The 23,999-nt window shown below is 36.7% G+C and overlaps 1 protein-coding gene across 1 annotated transcript; it reads right to left on the bottom strand.

Moving 5' to 3' along the window:
* Positions 1-3,582: 3,582 nt before the first annotated feature.
* On the bottom strand, positions 3,583-23,566 carry RCF3 (RNA-binding KH domain-containing protein). Its single transcript, XM_088976315.1, is given in 9 exon segments — positions 3,583-3,831; positions 3,933-3,968; positions 4,075-4,105; positions 5,542-5,563; positions 5,565-5,653; positions 5,655-5,714; positions 5,716-5,793; positions 19,921-20,385; positions 22,365-23,566. Coding segments are annotated over 9 exon segments (1,521 nt in total). The 5' UTR covers positions 23,079-23,566; the 3' UTR covers positions 3,583-3,805.
* Positions 23,567-23,999: the final 433 nt, after the last annotated feature.

Genomic DNA, 23,999 nt, shown 5'->3' with positions numbered 1-23,999 from the left:
GAACCCTAAGGGGATGCTCTTTTTTTGGATTTTGAGAGGGGGGAAAGTTGGTCAATGGGATTTTGGTTCCCATTGACCAAGAATCCCATGTTCTTGGGACAAAAACCGAACCAAGAAACCTAAACCATAAAAGCCCCAACCAGTGATTAATATTAAAGCAAGTCCTATGGTCTAAACCATTCGAATCCTAAGGGGATGCTCTTTTTTTGGATTTTGAGAGGGGGGAAAGTTGGTCAATGGGATTTTGGTTCCCATTGACCAAGAATCCCATGTTCTTGGGACAAAAACCGAACCAAGAAACCTAAACCATAAAAGCCCCAACCAGTGATTAATATTAAAGCAAGTCCTATGGTCTAAACCATTCGAATCCTAAGGGGATGCTCTTTTTTTGGATTTTGAGAGGGGGGAAAGTTGGTCAATGGGATTTTGGTTCCCATTGACCAAGAATCCCATGTTCTTGGGACAAAAACACCCCTCTTGATTATGGATTTTTTATGGTTAAAATGGTCATTGCCTTATTTACATGAGATAAAAGAACATGGATAAATGCACTTACCTAGGTACGTGTTTCTCAATAAAAACTTACACAAGTAACTACATTTACCCGAGTAAATAACTTATCGAAAAGCGAATGGGGCCTAAGAATCACAACTGCACCTTACAATATAATAAATAACCTATTAAAGATGAGCCAAGACCTCTTGAAAGCAAAACAATTAATGAACATAACAAGGTAATCTATATATATTAAAGTAGAATGTGCCAACCTAACACTTTTCTGCTTTCTAGTTATTTTCGAGAATCATTTATCTTTTTTCTAGTTGCTTTTCGAAAAATACTTATCTTTTTTGGGTTTCTTTTGAAATTTTCTCATTTTAAAATTGAACAAAATAACTCAAGTGCCCAATAAACTTTAAGACTTTTATCTCCTCTCATTAACTCACTATTAACTCACTCTTCTCTTTTTCATTAACTCCTTTAATTATCTCTTGTCACTAATTATGCCATTAACTATTTCCTTCAAGAACTTATGCCATTAATTTTCTCTCATCTTGATTATTCCACTAAATTGCTTAAAATTCATTATCTATATCTATATCCATTTCAATTTAATTATAATTATCAATAAAATTTAATTATATTGGAATCAAGATATTCAATGATATATTATTAGGAAATAATCTACTTCAATTTAAAAGATAATTAATTTTTTAAGTTAATAAATAAAGTAAATTATTTTTCAGAATAAATATTATTTAATTCACTCAACAAATAAAACCAGTATTTTAGAAATCAAAATGCAGGCTGAATAGCATTTGCCATTACATCATAGGTAGGAGTGCTCATAAGAAAACAAAAAATCAAACCAAATTGAGAAAACCAAACCAAAAAATGCGGTTAAGAAAACCAATTGATTCAGTTCGGTTTTTGGTTAACCTAAAAAAATTGGAAGCTATTTGAACTGATATATATATATATATATATATATAGATAGATAGATATATAATATTTATTTATAATATATGTTATAAATATAAAAAACTGAAAAACCAAATAACTAATTAAAAACCAAAACCGATCAATCAATGGTACCGGTTCGGTTTTAATTCAGAAAAATGGAAACACCGATAGGACCGGTTCTATTTCAGAAAAATGTGGATGGTTCGGTTAGCACCCCTAGTCACGAGTAAATCAGTCAATGGTTAAACTATTTGGGTAGGACAAATTAAACCATGAGTCCATGACATATTGTGTATACAATATTTTTAGGTTCAATTTATACCTTTTATTTTATTTTTAAACTTTTTATAAATAAAAAAAGTCCAAAACTGATATTTGAGACCACAAAATGAGTTATAGTGAAGTCAGCCAAAATAAAAAATGATCACCCCAATAAGACGATTAAGCACAAAGCTAAAGCACTTTAGAAATTTTCAATACATTGTATATTATAACCGATGACCAAACGACTAGATCAAAAAGATCAATGGTTAAATCGCCTACGTTGAATGGGTTTTGACCAAATCAATGGTTTTTGACAAAACAATAGGTTTGAAACCAAAAATTAGAAATAGGGCCGAGCAATCGTTCAAATGGTTTAAATGTCCAAGTCAACGAGATGAAAACATTTAATTAAACATCATAAAAATTACAATCCATTTATATTACATTTAAATAATAAAAATAATTTATTAAATTACTTAAATAAGATCAAAATAATTAATGATTATTATTACTAAAAATATTTTTATTAATATAATAAAAAATCAATTAATAAAAAAGTAGTAAGATAAATTAAAAACTAATATCCATTTAAAATTAACATAAAACAAATAGAAAATTATCTAACAATTATTAGTTTTATAATTAATTTTTACTAGTGAACTTAAATTCTATTGAAACATAAAAATTTAATATAATTAATAAAATTAATAAGGATTAATAGAGAGGAAATTTAATAAAAATTTATTAACCTTAAATATAGTTTAATTAATTTAAAATCAACTTAAATTCTATTTTGAAAATAGGGAAAATGATAAAAACCTCCTTGGGTTTGCTAAGAATTCCATGAACCTCTCCTATACATGTTTTGTCCTTAACAAAAACCTCCCACATTGTTTTGACTAGAAGTGCAAATACTTTCCTTCTATTAGCATTGGAAATAGAAAAAGTTGATGTAATGCATTAATTTTCTTTAAATACAAAAATTACCCTTAAACAACTTATTTGGAAATAATTACAAACCAAAAACTCTTTTTACCTAAAAAAATACAAAAATAGCTACAAACCATAAAATTTTAAAAAATTAATAAAAGAATTTATCACTAAGATATAAAAAAATAATACAGATTTATCTAGAGCATAGGAAATCAGCCACTTTAACTAAAGTGTAACTTGAATTGTGATCGAATAAACTAAGCATAACACAAAAAAAAAAAAAAAAAAAAAAGCTTGAACCAGACTTAGATGTGTCGTTTAATCGGAAATGTCATAAAGCTCCTTCATCAATTTTTTATTAATAAAACCCGTGCATCCCATAATCCCATCTCATTCAAGAACAAATGCAAAGTTGATTCACTAAAATATAACAAGCCAGATAAGTAAAAGGCACAAAATAAACCTCACATGAGCTTAAGTGCGCCTAGAGGTTCCTCTTAAAAAACTTGCTCGAGTAATTTTGAGATTAACCAAATCAGCTCTCAGAAAAAGACATAAAAATGGTCATTTCATGAAACTCATCTTTTCTTATAGTACGAATAGAAAAAGAAGTCACGCTACTATTGTTAAACAGGTAAACATGCTATACATAATTACAGAATAGGAAAATGATACGGATGTTGAAACTCTGCAAGTTATAGTCTTATAGATACAAATATTCATGGATTAGATGGAAAGGTCTGGATCAGCCAATGTAATAGGTTTTTCCGTTTTGGTTAAAGCACCAATCCCTTTTGTACAAAACTGGTTGGGCATGTGTTGTAAATAAATAAACCGAACCCAATTATCAATAAGCATGAAAGAAAAGATACACACTATCTAACAAGTAAATCGTGAAATTACCATTTAACTGTCCTGCAAAAGTAGGAAAAGAAAAATGAGGGAATGGCTTATAATGAAAGGCTTGTCAAAAACCGAGGTTTACATCAACCTTTTCTCCACTTACTTTCTTACAATTTAAACTGCACATAATTGGAAACAAGGCATAAATACCTCTTTACACAAGTAAGAAAACTGTCCACCACTCTTGGCAATTTGCATATGGAAGCCACACTCACAGCAAGTACCACCGGCTCGGCTAATGTTACTAACTTGGAGGATCATCTTCTTGTGCTGTGATCAAGCCAGTTGAAAATCAATGAAAATGAAATATTCTTCTGCTCGATAATGAAACAGGAATTGAGAACGGATAATCAAAGACTTGGAAGACTTACTGCTCAGAATAAACCCCTGAAGTAGACTCTGTGCATCTGCATGCATTCATCACTATCATGAACTTGCACCCTGCACTTTCATGACCCAGACTGTGCAATCCTAAAAAGGCAAGTTACCAATGTAGTGGGCCATCTTTATTGCCCATTATGGCAAGTTGTGTAATATTGCACGCCTATAAGGTTGGGCACAAAATTTGACAAGTCTCATTAAGAAAAATCTCTATCGCTTGGTCAGTACAGTATGCCTGACTGCTGCTGGGACAGTTCATTCTTGAGTGGGAAAAACCATATATGAGGGATCAAATGGTTATGGTGATGAAACCAATTTGATATTTAGCTCAGGAAACTTCTTATGTGGGATCTACCATAGTTGTCAAGGTGTTGCCTGGGCGACTAGGCACCCTTGTCTGGGTGCCTAGCTTTTTTATTTTGGTATTCAGTGCCATGCACCATGAATAACTTCCCCTTGACCCCTTTTTTTCCCCAAAGTGTTGGTTGCGGGATTCAGTTCCGCATCAACGCTGGAACAAACCTGCTAACACACCAACGAGTCAGCCCATGGTTGGTGTCTGGGTGCCTAGCCTAAACATCTAGTTAATAGCAACTAGGCAACTAAAATGACAAGGCAGGTGCCTTATTACAATACCATTCAATAAATACAACAGCAGCCCTGCTTTTGATTTTTTCTTTCACCTACTCTCTCTCTCTCTCTCTCTCTCTCTCTTAATTTTACCATATATAACTATAGCCATCTTTAATTGCTAATTTGATAAAAAAATTACTCTATTAAATACTTAATATATTGATATCATTTTTGAAAGTATTGAAATTAATATAACTGAAATACTACTGTCCCGGATATGTTGATTTGTCGTGTTTTGAGAAGAAATTTAATATTATATAAAAATAGAGTATTGCCTAGGCAACAACTAGGAAAAACTTAATATAAAAATAGAGTATTAGGAAAAACTTAATATATTAATATCATTTTAATATTATTTTTCCAATTAAAATGCATACTGAATTTTATATAAAAATAGAGTATTAGGAAAAACTTAGTTTTTTATTTTATGAAATTCTATTGCCTAGGCAACAAGTAGGCGCCTCATTGTTGCCTAGAATTGCCTAAGTGCCTTGACAACTATGGGGTCTATTGAAAGGCAATCTCCCACCAATAATGCAGCTTTGTTGTTCATGGGCCGGGTAGCCCAACAGCCCGTCCCGATCTAAGTTGGGCTTGAACAGGATTTCAGGCTCGTGGGCTCGGGCTCGGGATTTCTCAAAGAAACCCGAGCCCGAGCCTAAGCCCGACTTGATAATGTATTATATAATAAAAAAAGCATATATATATAATATATTTTTCTTTATTTTCCTTCTCTTATTTCAAGTAATAATGAGATCTTTCATTATTTATTTAGGTTTTGAGGTATTTTAATATAAATAAAATAGTTTTTAATTAAATTAAAAAGGAAAAAAATCTTCTTTCCAAATTTCTGGCCGGGCTCGGGCCTCAGTATATTCTGTTAATGTAGAGGCAAAGCCTAGCCCGTGAACAGATCTAGCTTTTCAAGTAATAGAGCAATTTGCACATGGGGCAAATATCACAAACCTGCACAGCATCGTCAGACCCTGACACACCATGTTGGATGTTCTTCTCTGGGTAATATCTGTATGTTTGCACCAGTTAACCTCCTCATTTCAGATAAAGATCCATCTCGTCCATTCTAAACATCCAATTTCACTAGATGAGACAAGTAACCTTGTTGTTACGATATTGTCTTTGGTCTGGACCAAGATCTACAATCCGACTCTGGATATGCAGCAAAGCTTCTTGAGCTGGAAACAAATCATCATCGGGGCCCTAGTATAAACCAAAAATCAACTACTGTTTACACCACATATAAAATTGTTTTTTCATCATAAGTAGCCTTTAAACTGAAAAAAAAAGGAAAGAATACAACCTTCTGAAAAGAAGATTGAAGAGGACACAACCTCTAGAATATTTTAGTGGCTCCTCACATTCATCTCCAGGTGACAGTTTAACAGTTCAACCATCCAGGTCAGATGGATGGTTCTCAAGATTCAACAGATTCGATATAGGCCATTGGACTAACATATTAGGTTAAACTTTTTAACCCTATTCGTATGCGTGGTTATAGTTATAGAATAGAGAATGAGTGAGAATGAGGGCGATGGCAGAGGAGGAGGAACACTGCTTACCTTTTTGCATTTTTCATAAATCTAGAGTTGCCGATGGCAGCCATGGAGAAAAGGTTCCCTATTTTCGTTCTCCCATTTTTCTCTACAGTTCTACCCTATTTATTTCTGCTATAATATTTTTTTTCAAAATAAATGTTGTTGGGTAAAATTTGATCCATTAACCAAATAACCAATAAATAGTTCAACGGTCTAAATGGTACTGTCAATGTCAATGGATTTTACCAGCTGATTGGTTTGAGGCAATGTTTTGAAACGCAGAGGCATGACGCAAGGCGTTCCACTAGCTAGAGGCATGAGGCATAGTTCAGAACGTAAGAGGCATAAGCCTCCCAAACACAAGGAGGTGTAAGCCTCCTTAAGAGGAGGGGGATGAGGAGGAAGGGGAAGAGGAAGAAGAGGAAGGAGGATCTCATTTTTCTTTATTTTTAATAAAAATCTTTTATATTAAAAAGAATGAAGATGAATAATACTAGTTGAAAGAGGGGGGGGGAGAGAGAAAAAGAGAGAGAGCCCTCGATGGGGCCCGGCCCACTTTCTTTCCCCTTATCTATTCTTCCCTTCCCTTCCCTTCTCTTTTCTTTCATTTTCTCTTTTTTTTTCCTTTTCTTTTTCTTTCCCTTCCCTTTCCTTTCCTTTTCTTCTTTTTTCTCTCTTCTTTGTCTTTTTATATGAGGTGTGCATGAGGCGTACGCTTCAAGCACGCCTCATGAAAAAAGCGTATGAGGCGTACACCTCAGAGGTGTCAGCGCTTCTGGCCTGCGCCTCATGACATTTTGGGGTGCCTTGCCGCCTCCAGGCATACGCCTCCCACGCCTTTTAAAACACTGGTTTGAGGTTAGACCAGACTGTCTTTGCTTCCAAGTGATGGGTTGACCACCCGGATGAACAATGGGTTAAAAATACAGATCTCTCCCAACCTGTCCCCCACTTTCTCCAACCAAAACCAATGAAAAGAAAATAAATAATTCCTAAACTCAAGAAGCAATTAAAGTTAAGATCTTTGGAGCATAGTAAGAAAACCCAATTAATAATCCAACTCATTCAAATCTATCACTTAAACCAGATTGAGGTTTTTTTGGGAAGGGACCTTATCAAGTTAATGTGGTTGATGTGGTAAGTTCTTTTTTTTTTTTCATTTCTAAGTGATTTACAAATTAACAAATACTGTGAATGGACAAAACAATATTTCTATTTTAGGTTTTTTTATTAATTTCAGACTTGGAAGGCATCAAAATTCAGTTTAGGATGTTTACTTAAGAGTTTTGTTTAATTTCAAGTTTGATTTATCAAAAAAGTATGTTTCAACAAATAAGAGAAGAGATAATGGAGTGGGAAAAGAGAGAAGAAAAGAAAATGATGTGAGAAGAGATGGATAAGCAGTCATGACTGGCTCTGATATATCTATAGGGTTGAGCACAAAATCTACAAGAAAACTACTATGCCCTCTATAAATTAAAAAAAAAATCAAATACATAATTTCATATCATGAATAAAGACAAAATAATCCCACAGTATTATACGATGAATAATTCTCTATACACCCCTACTAAGGGCACTCATGTAATTGTCCTTATTTTTTTACAACAAAAGAATAAAAGAGGTCATTGGGGGGTTGAAGAGAGGTTTTTAGAACAACTCTTTATTCTTCCTTTTCTTCCATCACTTCTCTCTCTTCAATCTCCTTTTCTCCTATTTATTTTCTATTAATTCAGATTACTGCAGGTGTGATTTACAACTTGGTATCAGAGCAGGTTCTCACCTTCTTTTCTTTCTTCTCTCTTTGCCCCCATGCACAGTGTATGGAGAATTAATCAGCTGATTAGGGAACAACTTATGTAGCCCAATTGGGAGGGATTTTGGAGAGGTTCTGTTAAGTTTTTCACCCACAGCTGAAGCCCAATGAAGGTTCTTGGAGTTTTTTCCTGAAAAGCCTAGACAAATGGAGAAAAATAGCAACAGGTCCTAGAGACACTTTGAAGCTAGCGCTTGGAGATCAAAGGGTAGCCTTTTGATTTTCATTAAGGGTGACTTGAGATGGACAGGGTTCTAGAACCTCTGGTAGGAGCGGTTGAACTTTCTCCTCTTCTCCCCTTTGGGTAGGTCCTGTGAAACTCTAGATTTGGCTGTTTGAAGAATAGTTTTTTTCTTGGGATAGCAATTCTAGCTTAGTTGAGGCTTATTTTGATCTCCGTTTCACTCAATGGAGCAAATTGGAGGAGAAACCAAATATCCCACAGATTCCGAGTTTGGAAATGGGGGATCAATGGAAAATACTTTTGGGGCAGTGACCACTAGAAAATACTTTTGGGGCAGTGACCACTGGAAAATACTACATGTGTGTAGTAGAGGGAAATGGGGTTATATCACCAGAAGCAAGAAGAAATTGGGGGACGATGACCCTACCTATGAAAGGTGGATGCAGGAGAATTACACAGTAGTGAGTTGGTTAGTGAATTCTATGCAGCCACATATTAGCTAGCACTACTTGTGGATGGAAATTGCAAAGGAGTGAGATAATGTCACGAAGACCTACTCCCAAAAATTGAATGTTGCCCGGGCTTACAAATGAAAGAATGATGTGAATAATCTAAGACAGGGAGAGGCCCTTAATTGTTTACTTCTCCATGCCAAAATCTCTTTGGCAAGAGGCCCTTAAAGTTGGGATGAAGCCGAAGGTCAGCACTAGGAAGAAAGATGTTTGTGAATACTATAATAAGCCTAAACATACTAAAGACACCTATTGGAAGTTGCATCCAAAGCTTATACCTGTTAGACTCAAGAATTCAAACAATGGAAAAAGGAATGAGAATGTGAAAAGTGGAAATGCAAATGTAGCCACCTCCTCACAGAGTGAACGGGGGCATAATGGTGAGATGTCAGTGAGAGAGCAACTGGCAGCCACCAAGGCTAAGTATGAGAAGTATGGCCGAATAATTAGTCACCTAGAGTCTATTGCTACAGCACCTACTTCATCAAAGACAGTTCCCTCTGCATCCACATATGCCCATTCAAGTATTTGTGCTACTATGAATCATGATTCTATCTTAGGCAATCATAGAATTCCTTGGATAATTGATTCCGGTGCCTCTGACCACATGACTAGTGTGTCCCATTTATTTTCTACTTACTAGCTCTTATCTGGCTGAGATAAGGTCACCCTTGCTGATGGCTCTCTTGCTCCTATCTCTGGCAAGTGAACCATTAGAGCTTCAGACACCCTCACCTTATCCTCAGTTCTTTATGTTCCTAAATTAAACACTAATTTGCTTTCAATTAATAATTTGACAAAATCTTTGAATTGGAGTGTGACCTTTTTCCCTTCTTACTGTGTTTTTCAAGACAGGGACTCTTAGAAGGTGATTAGGAGTGACCATGAGGTGAATGGGATATACATGTTGGACATGCCTGGACAAAGTCAACTATCACCTCTGAGAGCAGCTTTTAGTTCAAATGTGTCAAAGTCAGTCAGTCGTATTATGTTGTGTCATTATCGTTTGGGTCATATTTCTTTTTCATCATTGTGTCTTTTGTTTCCAGCTTTATTTAAGGAAACTAAGTTGTCAAGTCTACATTGTGAGTCATGTGAATTGTGAAAGCATTATAGAAACTCTTATTTTGCAAGTAATAAAAGATCTACAGTTCCTTTTCATATTGTTCACTTTGACGTGTGGGGGTCATACCATTTACCTTGCATGGGTGGTTATAAATGTTTTATTCTATTTATTAATGTTTTTTCTAGTTACACTTGACTTTAACCTATGCGTTCTCATGCTGCAAAACCCAAACTTGTAAAACAGTTTCATGAATTTGTGCTAAACCAATTTGATACTCGCATCAAGATATTATGATCAGTTAATGCTAAGGAATATTTTGAGAAGGATCTTGTTTCATATTTTGAGAAGTTTATGGTTATACATCAAAGTTCTTATCCCCATACCCTAGAATAAAATGGGGTAGCATCGAGAAAGAATCGACACTTGGGGTTCAAATCTCCCTTGCTGTCTTGTTTTCTATTCCCTTGCATGCCTTTGGGTGCACGTGCTATGTTCATGTCCCTAGCTCTCAAAAACATAAGTTAGAAATCATGGCCCGGAAGTGCATTTTCTTAGGGTATGCCTCCACACAAAAGGGTTATTGCTGATTTGATCCCACTAGTGGAACTCATCTCCATGCATGTTACCTTTGTAGAGTCACTTCCATTTTATGGTCATTCTTCTGAGGGGGAGCATTCCGTTGAATTGTTTTCTTCACCACTTCCTCTGCCTTCTATTGATCCTGAGGTTGAGTCTCTTGTGGTTCTTTCTATTCCAGTGACAGAACCTTTGTCTCCTAATTATACCATTCCTACTGCTCTTCCTCCTACTAGTCCTCTAATTTTCATTACTCATCCTATTGTTCAGAGGTGGTACTAGATACAAAGGCTACGACATGATTACGTTGTTCCCTCATCTATAGTAGTGCCTTATACACTCTCAACCCTTGAAGAGAGGACAAGTCCTTCACTGACTGCTCTAGAGCCTCCCTTTCCAAACATGGACCTACCCATTATTATGAGAAAAGGTAAGAGGAAATGTACGACACATTGTATTTCCAAAACCTGTCTTATAACCTGCTATTCCCAGCTTATTATTCTTTCTTAGCCTCCATTTCTTTACAACCTATACCCAAGTCAGTTACAGAGGCCTTGTCTAAGATAGAATGGAAGGAGGCTATGAGAACTGAAATAGAAGCACTTTGTAAAAATCATACCTGGGATAATGTGGATTTGCCTCATGGGAAGGAAGAACTAGTGGGATGTAAGTAGGTGTTCACTATCAAGTATCATGTTGACGACACCATTGAGAAATATAAGGCTTGGCTAGTAGCCAAGGGTTATACTCAAGTATATAGAGTTGATTATATGGAGACTTTCTCACCAGTTGCAAAAATGACCATAATGAGAATTCTGTTATCCTTGGCAGTAAGTTATGACTAGCCCTTATATCAATTTGATGTGAAGAATGTTGTCTTAAATAGAGACTTGACTGAAGAGGTTCATATGTCACTTCTACCAGGTATGTATAGTAAGGAAATGCAGGGCAAGTATGTAAGTTGAAGAAATCTCTTTATGGCTTCAAGCAATCCCCAAGAACTTGGTTTGATAAATTTAGAGCTGCACTTGTTGAGTTTGGCTATACACAAACATAGACCGGTCATACTTTGTTTGTTAAGGAAATTGCTAGATCTAAAGATGGCATCTTCATCTCCCAATGGAAGTATGTGTTAGCTCTTCTCAAACCTGTTTCTACACCTATTAATACTACTACTAGGATCTATGTTTTTTACATAAAAAATCCATTGCCTAGGTGACTAGGCACCCCCTTGTCACCTAGCCTTGCCTTGGTGCCTTCGAAACTATGGCATGGACAAATGAAGCTAGAGGCTTACACAACTACTACTAGGCACCCCCTTATTGCCTAGCCTTGCCTTGCCGCCTTCAGAACTATGGCATGGACAAATGAAGCTCAAGGCTTACACAAATGCCAATTGGGCTGGTAGTGTTGATGATGGGAGATCTACATCGGGTTACTGTGCCTTGGTTACAGGGAACATTGTCTCCTAAAGGAGAAAGAAACAATCAATAGCAACCAGGTATTTGGTTGAGGTAGAGTACAGGGCAATGGCACATGGAGTTTCAAAGTTGTTATAGCTCAGGTCACTTTTAGAGGATATGGGCATTACATATGATAAGCCCTTAATGCTTTACTGCGATAATCAAACTGCAATCAGCATAGCTCACAACCTAGTTCAACATAACAGGACAAAACATATAGGCATTTTATAAGAGAAAAGGTAGCTTCCAGAGAAGTTGGCCTTCCTTTTATTGCCAGCAACAATTAGCAGATGTTCTAACCAAGGGTGTCCCTAAGGCAAAGCTACAACGTTGTGTAAGCAAGCTGGGCATGACTAATATCTATGCTCAGCTTGAGGGGGAGTGTACAGATAATGGGCCGAATGGGCCTTAGTTTCTTTGTTTTTCTTTATGTTATGTTTATGTAGTAGGTAGTGGGCCTTAATTATGGGCCTGTTTTCTTGTTTTTTATTGTTGTCTTTAGTGATGGACGCCCTACTAAGGGCACTCATGTAATTGTCCTTATTTTTAACAACAAAAGAATAAAAGAGATCACTGGGGGGCTGAAGAGAGGTTTTTAGAACAACTCTCTCTTCTTCTTCCTTTTCTTCCATCTTCTTCTTCCTTTTCTTCCATCTTCTTCCTCCACTTCTCTCTCTTCAATCTCCTTTTCTCCTCTTTCTTTTCTTTTAATTCAGATTATTGCAGGTGTGATTTACAACTCCTCTGTATGCAGCTGATACACCTTAGCAGTATTAGCAGAGGCACGAGATGCAGCCCCCATTACAGAATCAGAATTATGATTGAGACACAAACAGTTCAGACTTATGCACCCCCTGTTTTGCAAAAAAAAAAAAAGAGCTAACTCATTTGCCAACCCCCTTGCCCATTGAACAAAAATTGTGATATCTTTAATTAGCCATTTAATTTTTTTCACAGAATCCCTATATTTCTAGGTTCCTTCAGCCACACTACTACCAATTTAGAGTAACCCTCAATTACCAATCTTTCATAATTTAAGTCTAGCAATTTGTACTCCTCACAAGACTGCTTTGAATTCAGCATACACCAAATCCCTTTCTCCAACAGGCCTAAAAATACAGCAAGAATGTATCCATCAGTATTTCTAAAAACTCATCTAATGCCAGCCAGCCCTGGGTTTCCAAGACAACTAACATCAAAATTTAGGAACCATTTGGCGTGTATTTTTTCACAAGCTGTCGGATTTTTAAAAGCCCGTCAACCCACGTTTTGGTTTTTCCCATTAGGTTGGGAAAATATCTAGCCACCGAAAGCTGCAGCCCTGAAAAGACACGGGAAGCCCGTTTTCGGCTATTTTCAGGAAGCTCCAAATGGAGCTTTTCGCATTTTTTTCAACTCTTCGCACAGAAAGATGCACCTTAACCAAACAGTCTTCAAGCTACTAAGATCTTAATGCAAAAGCTCACATTGTCTTTTGGTTGTCAAGTCTACGGTGATTTAAAAGACGCGCCTAGGCGCACAGGCGAGGCGCATTTTGGGGTATGCCCCTCGCCCAGGTCCTAGGCACACCTCTTTCGAAAGGCACGCGCCTAATGCACCTTGCGCCTCAAACCAGGCGTGTGCCTTTTTAAAATGCAATATGTTTGCCTCAAGGGGTGTGCTACAAAGGTGACTCATAGAATCAAGAATGCAATATGTTTTACATCACATTAACTACTTGAAGCAATGCAATTAAGGAAAAAAAGAGATTGTGGGTTTTACATGCTTGAAAATGCTTTATATGTTTGCAATTATTTTTAAATTTTCATTTGAATACGCTTTACATGTTATGCTTATGTATTTTAATTTTAGATAATTGATTTTTTAAAACATTTATTTTAAAATTTTTCTTTATATTTTTTATTAACATTATGTTTAATATTTTTTTTTTATTTTTTTTTGCATTTTTTGCATTTTTTGGTTTTTTCATGAATTTTCTAACTTTTATTTTTTAGTTTTTTTTTGTAGTTTTGTGCCTTTCTTGAAAAGGCGCACGCCTCGCCTTGCGCCCTAAGTCTCAGGTGCAAATTGGCCCTTGCGCCTTACGCTTTTAAAACACTGAGTCAGCCAAAAGATCTTCTAAAAAAGACTTGCCAAACGGCACCTTAATTTAATAAAACCTTCTTCTGGGGTAATCCAAACTGCAACCAATCTATCGTTCATAACAGAACTTCTTGCTACAGCTTCCCAATTTCACCATATGTCATCAAAAGAAAAGTCTGAGAAAAAGTCAAACGATTTTGTCCAATGTAGGCCCTACTTACAACACATTTCTACACTGCTTCCTCGTTCTTTTTTGTACCATTGAAAATTTTTTTTTTCTTTTCCTCCCATACTGTCCAAACCAATGCAGTGAGAGCACATGTCCACATAATTTCACCTCTTCTCTTTGGCTAGTTGAAGGTCATAGGGGCAAATAAACTACAATCTACAGGGGCACACTCCATCTGTTACCAAAAAGACCAAAAATCTTTTCCCAAATACCTACAACAAAGGGCAAGAGATTAGAAGGTGGTAACAACTTTTTTTCCATTTGCTTTTCAAAGGGTACACCAATGTGGAGAGATACACAGATTAGGTCGTTTCTTTTCTGCAAGACACCCAAAGTGTTAATTTTTCCATGAAAGACTTCCCAACACAAAGCCCCTACCTTGGGAAGAATGGGTTTGGACCAAATTTCTTTCACAGGACAAGGCTGAGAGGTAGGGGATGAACACAAGGAAGAGAAAAAAGAGAGACAGGAGAAAACTCAATTGGGAGGGGGAGTCCAAATCCGACAATCTGACTTACAAAAATCCAGAAAAAATAGAATCAAGGATTTGTATATTGTGGGAGTGAGGTTGCCCTAACAAGCTCATGGTCCCTCAAATCTCTCCTTAGGCCCAAGTTCCAACTAACCCTAGTCAACGAGGAGGACACAAGCTGGTGGACAGGTTCTTTTTTGAACAAATAAAGAGAGTAACAAAGAAGGAAAGAGATCATTAGGGGTTGAGTTAACTATCCAAAGGTCCTTCCAAAAGAGAACTTTATTGCCAGAGCAAACATCATACCTGATAAGGCTCAAAAACTAAGCACTCCACAAACGGTCTTCCAAGGAAAAGCCAAAGTAGCCATCAAAGATACCCCAACATCCCAACCATTGCTTACACTTCCATGAATATTGCCAATAACCTCTTGCCAAAGTCTCCCCCACCCCCTTCCAAAGACCATCTCAAGAGCCATTTACCTAGCAAAGATAAATTCTTCTTCCCTAAATTACCCATCCCTAAACCCCTTGCTCTTTGCTTCTACACACTAACTCCAATTTAATCATTCTACCCCCAAAAGAAATGCAATTCCTCTTCCAAGCTACCAATCTCTTAAAACAGTTCTCTACTACTAAACTCCAAAACCTGCTTTCCTTCGATTATCTCCCAGGAGCATACCCAAATATCTTATAGGCCAACAAGTAGTACGGCAACCTAGGGCCTCTGCTACAATTGTCAACAACTCCTACTCAAGGTTTATACCAACCACACAACTCTTCTCAAAATTGATATTCAACTTAGAAATGTTAACCGCCTTCTTTAATTGCCTTGCTTCTCTAGGTTTCCCAACCCCTACAGAAAATGATTATATCATCTGCTAACGGCAAATGTGTTAGTAATGCATTGTTCCTGCCTACCCTCCATCCTCTAAACATATTAGAACTATCTACCCTAAAGAGAAGTATATTGAACACATTCACAAATAGAGTAAAGAGGAAGGGGAAAGTGGGTCCCCTTGTCTTAATTCCCTAGTAGCTAGGAAAAGTCCTTTACCACCCCATTCACCAAAACAGAGTAATGGCAAGTTTTCAAACAGCCCTCAATTCAGTTGCACCATCTTTCCCCGAAACCATAACACTACAAAATATCCAGAAGAAAGACCTAATCCACCATATTGTAAGCTTTCTCCAAATCTAATTTACACACAACCCTTTCGTCCTCCTTCTCTTTAAGTTTTCCACACTCATTAGCTATCAATATTTGGTCAATAATATGTCTCCCCTGAAAAAAAGGCGCCTTGAGAATGAGTTGGCAGGTTTGAGAGGGCCAATCTTAAATCTTTTTTGATGAGAGGGCCAATCTTAATCTTACCGAGCCAAAATTTTATAAATGCTAGTCACCAAGCTAATGGGTCTGAAATCTCTTAGCTATATGGCATCTCCCTTCTTGGGTATTAAAGCCAGGAATGTAGAATTAATTCCTAGGCTAACAAAATGTTCCTCAGCAAATTCCTCAAACACTACCATCAAATCAAATTTGATTATCTCCCAACAATCTTGATAAAAAGCCATTTGGAAAACCATCTAGGCTTGGCGCTTTACGCCAAATATCCATAACAGTAAACAAAAATAAATAATTCCTAGTAATGTGTAATTGCATAGAGCTTACAAGCCACAATATCGTCAAATTTTCTTGTTCCACTTACAAATTGTTTGCTCAAATGCAAGATTTTACTTTTAAAATAAATACCACTAACATATCAGAAAAAAAATTGTTTTTTCTGGTGTGATAGTTGCTTTTTAAACATCATCATGCATATTGATGAAATCCCCCTTAGAATACTGCAGATCTACTAGTTTACTACAAGTGCAGACTTGAATTATTTCCCAATTTGCCCCTTTCATCAATATACATCTTGGCAGATTGGACCTATTCAAGATAGTTTTATATCACCCAGTATCAGTCACTATTTCGATGTCTGGAGCATCACCAATTCACCATAGCTATCCTAATCAGGGAAAAAATATCATACTAGAACTAGCTTCACTAGATGTTTATCTCATTTCATAATCAGTTCTTGTCAACAAAAACTCCATAATCAGTTGTCTTGGCAACAAATAATCACCAAGCACCAAAACTAGTAATCAACCAACCTAGAAGAACTAATAAACGATCCTCCTATCTCACCCAAAGGAGGCACTAATAAACTTGATTCTGGCATCCAAAAGATATCAAATGTGTCAAACTTTAACGGCTTAACAGTCCATTCCGCTCTCACCAAGTAGCATTAAAAAAAACTCCAGATTTGACTTTTCTAGATTTTCAGAAAGTATACATCCATAATCCCTGGGCAGAAAAGTTCAAGGCAAAAAATGTCAACATCCTCTAAAAACAAGGGAATTGAGTCATAGTCGGATTTTTCAGTTCCCTCAATCCACCATATAACTCCTGACCCATGTCCTATGGTTTCAACAACAGGGCCTAATTAAAGAGAACCACAACAGCAGCCAATCAATTGGATCTACTCTCAAATACCAACTTGAAAATAAAAGAGATATATTAAAAAAGTATGTCACAGCAAATAAGTGAAGATATAAAAAGTGAGAGAAAGAGAGAAGAAAAAATTGATGTGAGAAGCAGTGATTTAAAAAGGCATGCCTAAGCACAGAGGTGAGGCACTTTTTAGGTAGTGCACCTTACTTGTATCAAGGCACAGACAAATTGAAAAGGCACTCACCACAGCAACCGAGGTGAGCACCTTAATAAGATTGTATCTTATATAATTTTGTAATGTTTCCATGCAATATTTACTCTGTAGTAAAGTTGTTTTAGCTTTACCTTTCCGATTTTTTGATAAAATTGATCTAGTAAAAGTAATTTGAAGCCCTAAACCAACCAATAGAACAAGAGTAGAGAAGCAATCCAAGAGTGAAGCCTTGAACATGACGAAAATACTCTACCAGTGACAACTGACTGAACTGATTCAATCCGTAGGCAACTGTACAACCATTTCTTCTTCTTAACCAAAACAGGGGCTCCACCCAATTTCCTCCCTTTTGATGCAAAAACAAGGTTTCTGTCCCATATTAGTTATTTATATTTTATTTATACTAATAGATGTTTTGCATGTAAATGCAAATTCACCAAATCAGCACCTCCACCCTTGTGCACTGGTAGTTGAGGAAGTCCAAATTATAGTTTGTATTATTTGTTATTGAGTGCTAATCTCATGAGCTATGATAGTTACAGAGTTTATTTGTGGATTCACATTCAGGTAGAACACTTGCAGACTTGACTAGTTATTTTATTTCCCATTTCTTTGCCAGTTTTTGCATGAAATTACTTTGTAATTAATGTAAATAATAAATGATTTGTGTTATTATCAACTGTTAATAATTATAGTTTACACTTTGTAATCTGTTTTTTTTATAAATATTACACTTTGTTAGGTTCAGTAAATTATTAATAATAATAATAATTGTTATTAAATTGTTAATAGTGATTATGAATTGACTCAATACTCAATAAACACATGTTGGAATTAGGAATTTGGAATTGAATTTGCTACTCAGTATTCTTGTATATGTCATGTATTTGTGTCTTGCTTCCAAATTGAATTTCCAAGTGAAGATGAAGATGATGAAGACTTGAATGAACCTTGAAGATGATGATGATGAGCATCAAAAGATAAAAGAAAACTTTGAACTCATACAACAGCCCTTGTAGAGGCATGACAGCAGCCTCTCTCAACTGATTACAAGGAAACTAGATAGAAAAAATAAGCATTAGAGCTGAGCCCAAAACAAGACTTACCCTATTTGCCCGTTGCTTAGCTAAGTCATCAGCCAAAGCATTTGCTGATCTCCCCACCCATTATGTAATAAAAGGCATATTCCTTGTCAGCCACTTAAATTTTTTTACTTCATTCCTGTAGCACTACATAGTATCCTCAGGGTTCTTCAACCACCCCACCACCACCTTGGAATCCCCTTCAATAATAAGCTGCCCTAAACCCAGTTGATTTGCAAATTGCACTCCTTGTAGGGCTGCTAGTAGTTCTGCTCTGACTGCTAGTAGTTCTCATTTTGGATATTAACACTTTCACATTTGACATATTAGTAGGCCTTTTAAATCAGTTAATTAAATTTGAAATTCAGGTTTTTTTCAATTAATATGTATATATGTATATGTTCTTTAATTTTTTAAAATATCCAGTGTCCTTGCTTCAGAAAGGTGTGCACGTCAGGCATATTAAGGCCCTTACAATTGTAGGCCAGTTTATAGCACTCATCATTATTAAGGTAAAAAATAAATAGATTTGAAATGATCCACAAAGGCCTTAGATATTTCCTCTTCATGTGTGAGGACCTTTCCATTTACCACCAGCCTTGAAATATAATTTTCCTTCTCCCAATTGCCGTGCCATGGAAAAGCTTTGTGTTTCCATCTCCCTCCTATAAGTATAACCACTTACATCTCAATTTTTTGCCTCCAACATGTCCCCTCCATTCATTAATCTTTCAACTTCTTTTCCATCCAACTCTATTTTCCTTTAGGATGTTCCTTTCCTTTATTCTACTAACCCAAACTCTTCTTTGTTCAGTTGCTTTAATATCCCCATCGATCCAAGTAACCTTTTGTGAAACTTATTCCGCTCCTAGCCACAAATCCACAACCCTTCCCTCCTCCCACAAATTTTCCACATTACCTATGAATGAAGGGGCTACAAATTGTCAAAGAAAGATTAGGTTCTACCATATTTTCAAGGGGCTACAAATTTCATGAACTACTATATTACTATAAAATTTTAAAACAGTTAAAAATCATAATGCATAAGGCAAAGCAAAGCTTATCTTCATGTATGTCACAACTCGCAAGGTCTTTCCTTTTTTGAGATTGGTTGCTGCATACAGTGTGGTTTAAACAGATTTTCCACCAGTTGTCTCAGACTCAAACTAGGTGCTATCATACTTATAGTGGTCAAGGGATTAGAAAACATTTCTCCTTCAAATATAAAATATTTCATGAATTATTATATAATTAATAAAATTTTATAACAGCTAAAAATCATAATGCATAATGTAATGCAAAACTTATGCTCATTATGCCATATGGTTTGTAGAAATAAAACCTTACATAAAATCTGAAAGTTGAACAATTGTATCAACAAAAGCATCCATGCAATCATTTAGACATGATATATTCACAAAAAGTGTCAAAGCAAATAAAGCTAAATGAATGAAAAAAAAAACAAGGGACAGATGTGAACTTCCAAAAGGTGCATTAATGCATTACTTGTATGAGGATAGAGAATCAATTGCTTTTTCTTCACATACACCTTTGCCATGTGTGTGCATTGTATTAGAAGGCTGAAATTAGGGAAACATACCTCCTCAGAAGTAATAACAATAATCTGCTCATTTGATCCAGGCAAAGGATCACTAACCCTGACATCCACACCAATATCATCCTGAAGCATTTCTATTATACCATCTGGTTCTCCCATAACATTGTTGACCTTGTCATTTGGGCAAAGTATTCGAAGCACAACCTCCTCTAACGGCTGCATATTGTCTGCTAAAGGACTGGCTCCAGCTTCAAATGCGTAGCCAGATAGACGTGAGGCATAGGAATTGTTTCTAACACTGGCAGCACCAACAGAAGATCGTGTTCCTAATGAACCCCCTTCTATAGATGGCCGGTGTGGCATATCAAAATCTTCATCAGGAGGGAAAAAACGCTCTGGTGAATGTAATCGTCCATGAAAGTGGCTGCGATCACGATGCTGGCTCTCCTTTAAGCGTGATGAAATAATTGTTATAGCTTTCTTTACAGCACTTACATCACCTACTACCTGATAGGAAAATACCGTTGACTAAATAATTTCTAGGATATTAAGGATAAAAAATCACATGTTTGATACTTTGATATGAACTAGTGTCTGTGTAGGCAAAGATGACAGACCACACAAATATTGTATTGCTGTATCACATCAAGGGATAATTTCATGTTAAATCACCAGTATACATAAATACCATTGTTCACAATATCAGCAAGATTTGGAGAAATCTCCCCTTCTAAGAATCTTTTTTCCCACATATTGCCAATATATTGTCGATATATTATGAACACTTTGAATGTTATGACAGATTAAACATCTAATATTTAAAAAAATAAAATTTTAAAATAGCATTGATACTTTCCGATATTTCAATAAGATCATTAAAATTTTTAGAAATAGTTTCATGACAAAACAAGTGGTGATTCTATAACTGAATGACTAGCTTGCCTTTCTAAATATGATTCACCCACTAAGTCATTGTAATTAAAAAAAGACAGAGACAGCAAGACAGACAACTAAAAAAGAGGATTCTTGCATGTAATTGAAACAATATTATAACAAAATAGATAGAAATCAAAATGACAAATCAAGAACATGCATAAAAAAGAGAAGATGACTAAAAGACAGAGAGAGAGAGAGAGAGATTCCCCACATATTAACAAAGAGTTTATGATACTAGATGTTGTTACATATACAATGAAATACACCACCCAAGACCCAACTAAGAAGAAAGATTTGAGGACAGGTTTGCTATTCAGATAAGAAAGATTTGAGGACAGGTTTGACAAATAGTAGAAGCCAAAACCCAAATGCAGAATTCATTTTCACTTTATGGATCCATAGATGGGACAATGATAATTGAGAATTTTGATATCAAATTATATTTTGACATATTTATTTGAGAGCTAAACATTGATCGGGTACTTGTAACTTGTGAGTAGTCACTAAAGATAATTAAGCTCCACTAAACTGAAAATAAAATTCCATGTCTGTACAAAGAATCAAAATTCAAGCTAATATCAACTGAAACTTAAAATTATAGTGAGCAGTGATCGAATAGGAGAGTGGTTCAGGCATATCTCACTTGTTGTAAAGGAGCCACACCCGTATTGCCCAAGAAGTACATCTTTTAAAAAATAAAAACACTCCCATGTTTTGACTAACATTATTAACAGTGGTTTCTTTGTATTTTTTACTAGGAATGTCCTCGTTTATCAAAAAAAGAGACATGTTATCCAAATCATCTCTCTTAAATCAAGGCTTAGGTTTCCAAAACTCTATTACAAAGTGAAGGAACCAAATTAATGATGCTTATACCTCAATACAGATCACAAGTTGAAGGCTCACATCGAAGATGTGTAAAGTCAATCCGATTTTAACAGTACAAAACCGAAGTCCATAAATACCTGCTTATGGGCTTTATTCATATGACTGATTCAGTATGACAGATCCAAACAAGCAATTTTGCTGTGTAGTATTGCACTTGTTTTAGAACATGGACAATAGAAAGGATGTTGTTATTCAATGTTTGACTGCACCTCCACCTTAGCATCAAATAGTGGTTTGTTTGATTTTCATTTTTTCCTGAAACATGAAAAGTTTCTCCTTTTTTATCTTTACTTTTGTTTCAAAATGCAGGTTTGACTGGTTTCTATAGAGAACTCACTTTCAGCCAGGTCCTTACAGTCAGAGACAAAAGAGAAGTTGTTTCATTGTGTTTGAGATGAAAGAACAACCCCACTTGACCCCAAGCTACGCAAAGCTAAGTGGAAGTTCAAGAGTTTCATTACACTATATCCCAAACTGAAATCACAATCTTCGACTTTATCCAATCTACTCTGCTAGAACATAAAAGCCACTTAGAAAGTCGCCTTTGAACCTATGCAGATGATCTTACCATGTCATTACCTCAAACGCTTCAACATGCAATGATTAGTTAAAGGAAACCAAGAAATAAGCTAAATGGTACATTAAAAAGGAGGGAGCTTTACCTGAACGATTTCCTCCGACATGGATACACACCGAGGCAGATTGTGATCCCTTGGAAGGATCCTAATTTGAGTCTTAGTCTCTACCCTCATTTGCTCAATGATCTTCCCACCCTTCCCCAACAAACACCCCACATGCATCCTCGCCACAACGAGCCTGGTCGCTACCCTACCGCCACCGCTGCCACCGCCACCGCTGCCACCGCCACCTCTTGGCCCATAATCTTCGTCGTCGTCACCGGCACTTCCATCGCATCCAAACCCAAATGCAGAATCACTGTCGAGTATCCTTTCATGAATCATGAGCAGGGCCTCCTGCGCCGGTGAGAAAGACGGGATACGTCCATCGGGGTCCCGCCGCCTGGAATCGGAGATCTCAATGATCCGCTCTTCGTCTCCAGGAATTAAAGGGTGAACATTGATCCACGCGCCGGTCTCCTGCCGGATTGTCTTGATGATGCTCCCGGATTTTCCAATCACACCACCGGCCTTAATATCGTGGCAGAGGATGCGATACGTGGTGGTCACATTAAGCGAGGCATCCTGAGGTTTAGATAATCGACCACCACCACCCCCACCGGAGCCACCGCGTCGGTGGTGACTGTTATTATTGATTACCTTGTGGTGGTGGTGGTATCGTGCTTTGGTTCTTGCTAGGGTTTGAGGTTCGTAGTCTTGGTCGTAGTAATAGTTCCTCTTTGATCGAGATCTCTCCATTTATTTCACCTGGTGCTGGTATAGGGTTTTCAGGTCTATATTTCAATAAGAACTCAATCTGTCGTTAGAGTAGGGAGCAACATTGTTGGTTGGTTTATTCTAAGTTGTTGTGTTTGAGAACTGAAGACATCAAATTGAAGTTCTCTTTCTAGGGTTACGGACTTTCATCCCTAGTTTCCGATAATTGTACTCTTCCAGCAGAGTGTTCCGGCGGAATCCGAGCAGCTGGGAGCTGCTGGGGCTCTGGTCTCTGTATCTAGCAGCTCATTTGAAGTGCTTGTTGAAAGATCTCTAAGCCATTGGGAATATCTCTCCTCCAAGAATTGCAGAGCTTGAGAGTTGAGACCCAGAGATGGGTTTTGCTTTGTTGCTTGCCCCAAGCCCAACCCCTAGTTGCGAATGGGCGAAGTCTACTTTGCCTCTATAACATCACAAAAGGACAAGACGTATAATAATACCCCATTACCCAATTGGCAATTACCCATAAGCCATCCAATTCCAATGCTCGCTCGCTTGTTCGTGTTGATTGTTGAAATGTTGAGTGCCTGTTCAAGTGTTGATTGTTGAGTGCCTGTTCGGGGCAGCGGCTAAACGGGCCCACGGCTCTGCCTGCTCAAAGCGCAGGCCGTCCTGGGCCGCGCCGCCCTCCTCAGAGATAATTTGGGGGTCGGCCCCGCATGTCCTATGGCTTAAGCCCACGCGGGTCCATACTGTGTCATGGACCTTGGTCGGTCAGGCCGTTTCGTGGGTCTGGGTTGGGCTATAGGTCGGGCCTTATTTTTTTATTTCTTTGCTAAGTAAAACTAAAATATTTAACTTTTCATTATGAACTATTTAAAAAAAAATGAAAAAAACACTTAACCAAATAGGAAGTCAAAAAGACAAAAACTCAAAGTGAATAACAAATTGGAGGAAAAATAG

The sequence above is a fragment of the Nelumbo lutea genome, chromosome 3 (genome assembly GCF_056320005.1).
Source record: "Nelumbo lutea isolate HS-2025 chromosome 3, American lotus-T2T, whole genome shotgun sequence".
NCBI classification, from domain to species: Eukaryota; Viridiplantae; Streptophyta; class Magnoliopsida; order Proteales; family Nelumbonaceae; genus Nelumbo; species Nelumbo lutea.
Note: the sequence above shows the minus strand (reverse complement) of the source record. Positions and strands in the feature narration are given on the sequence as shown.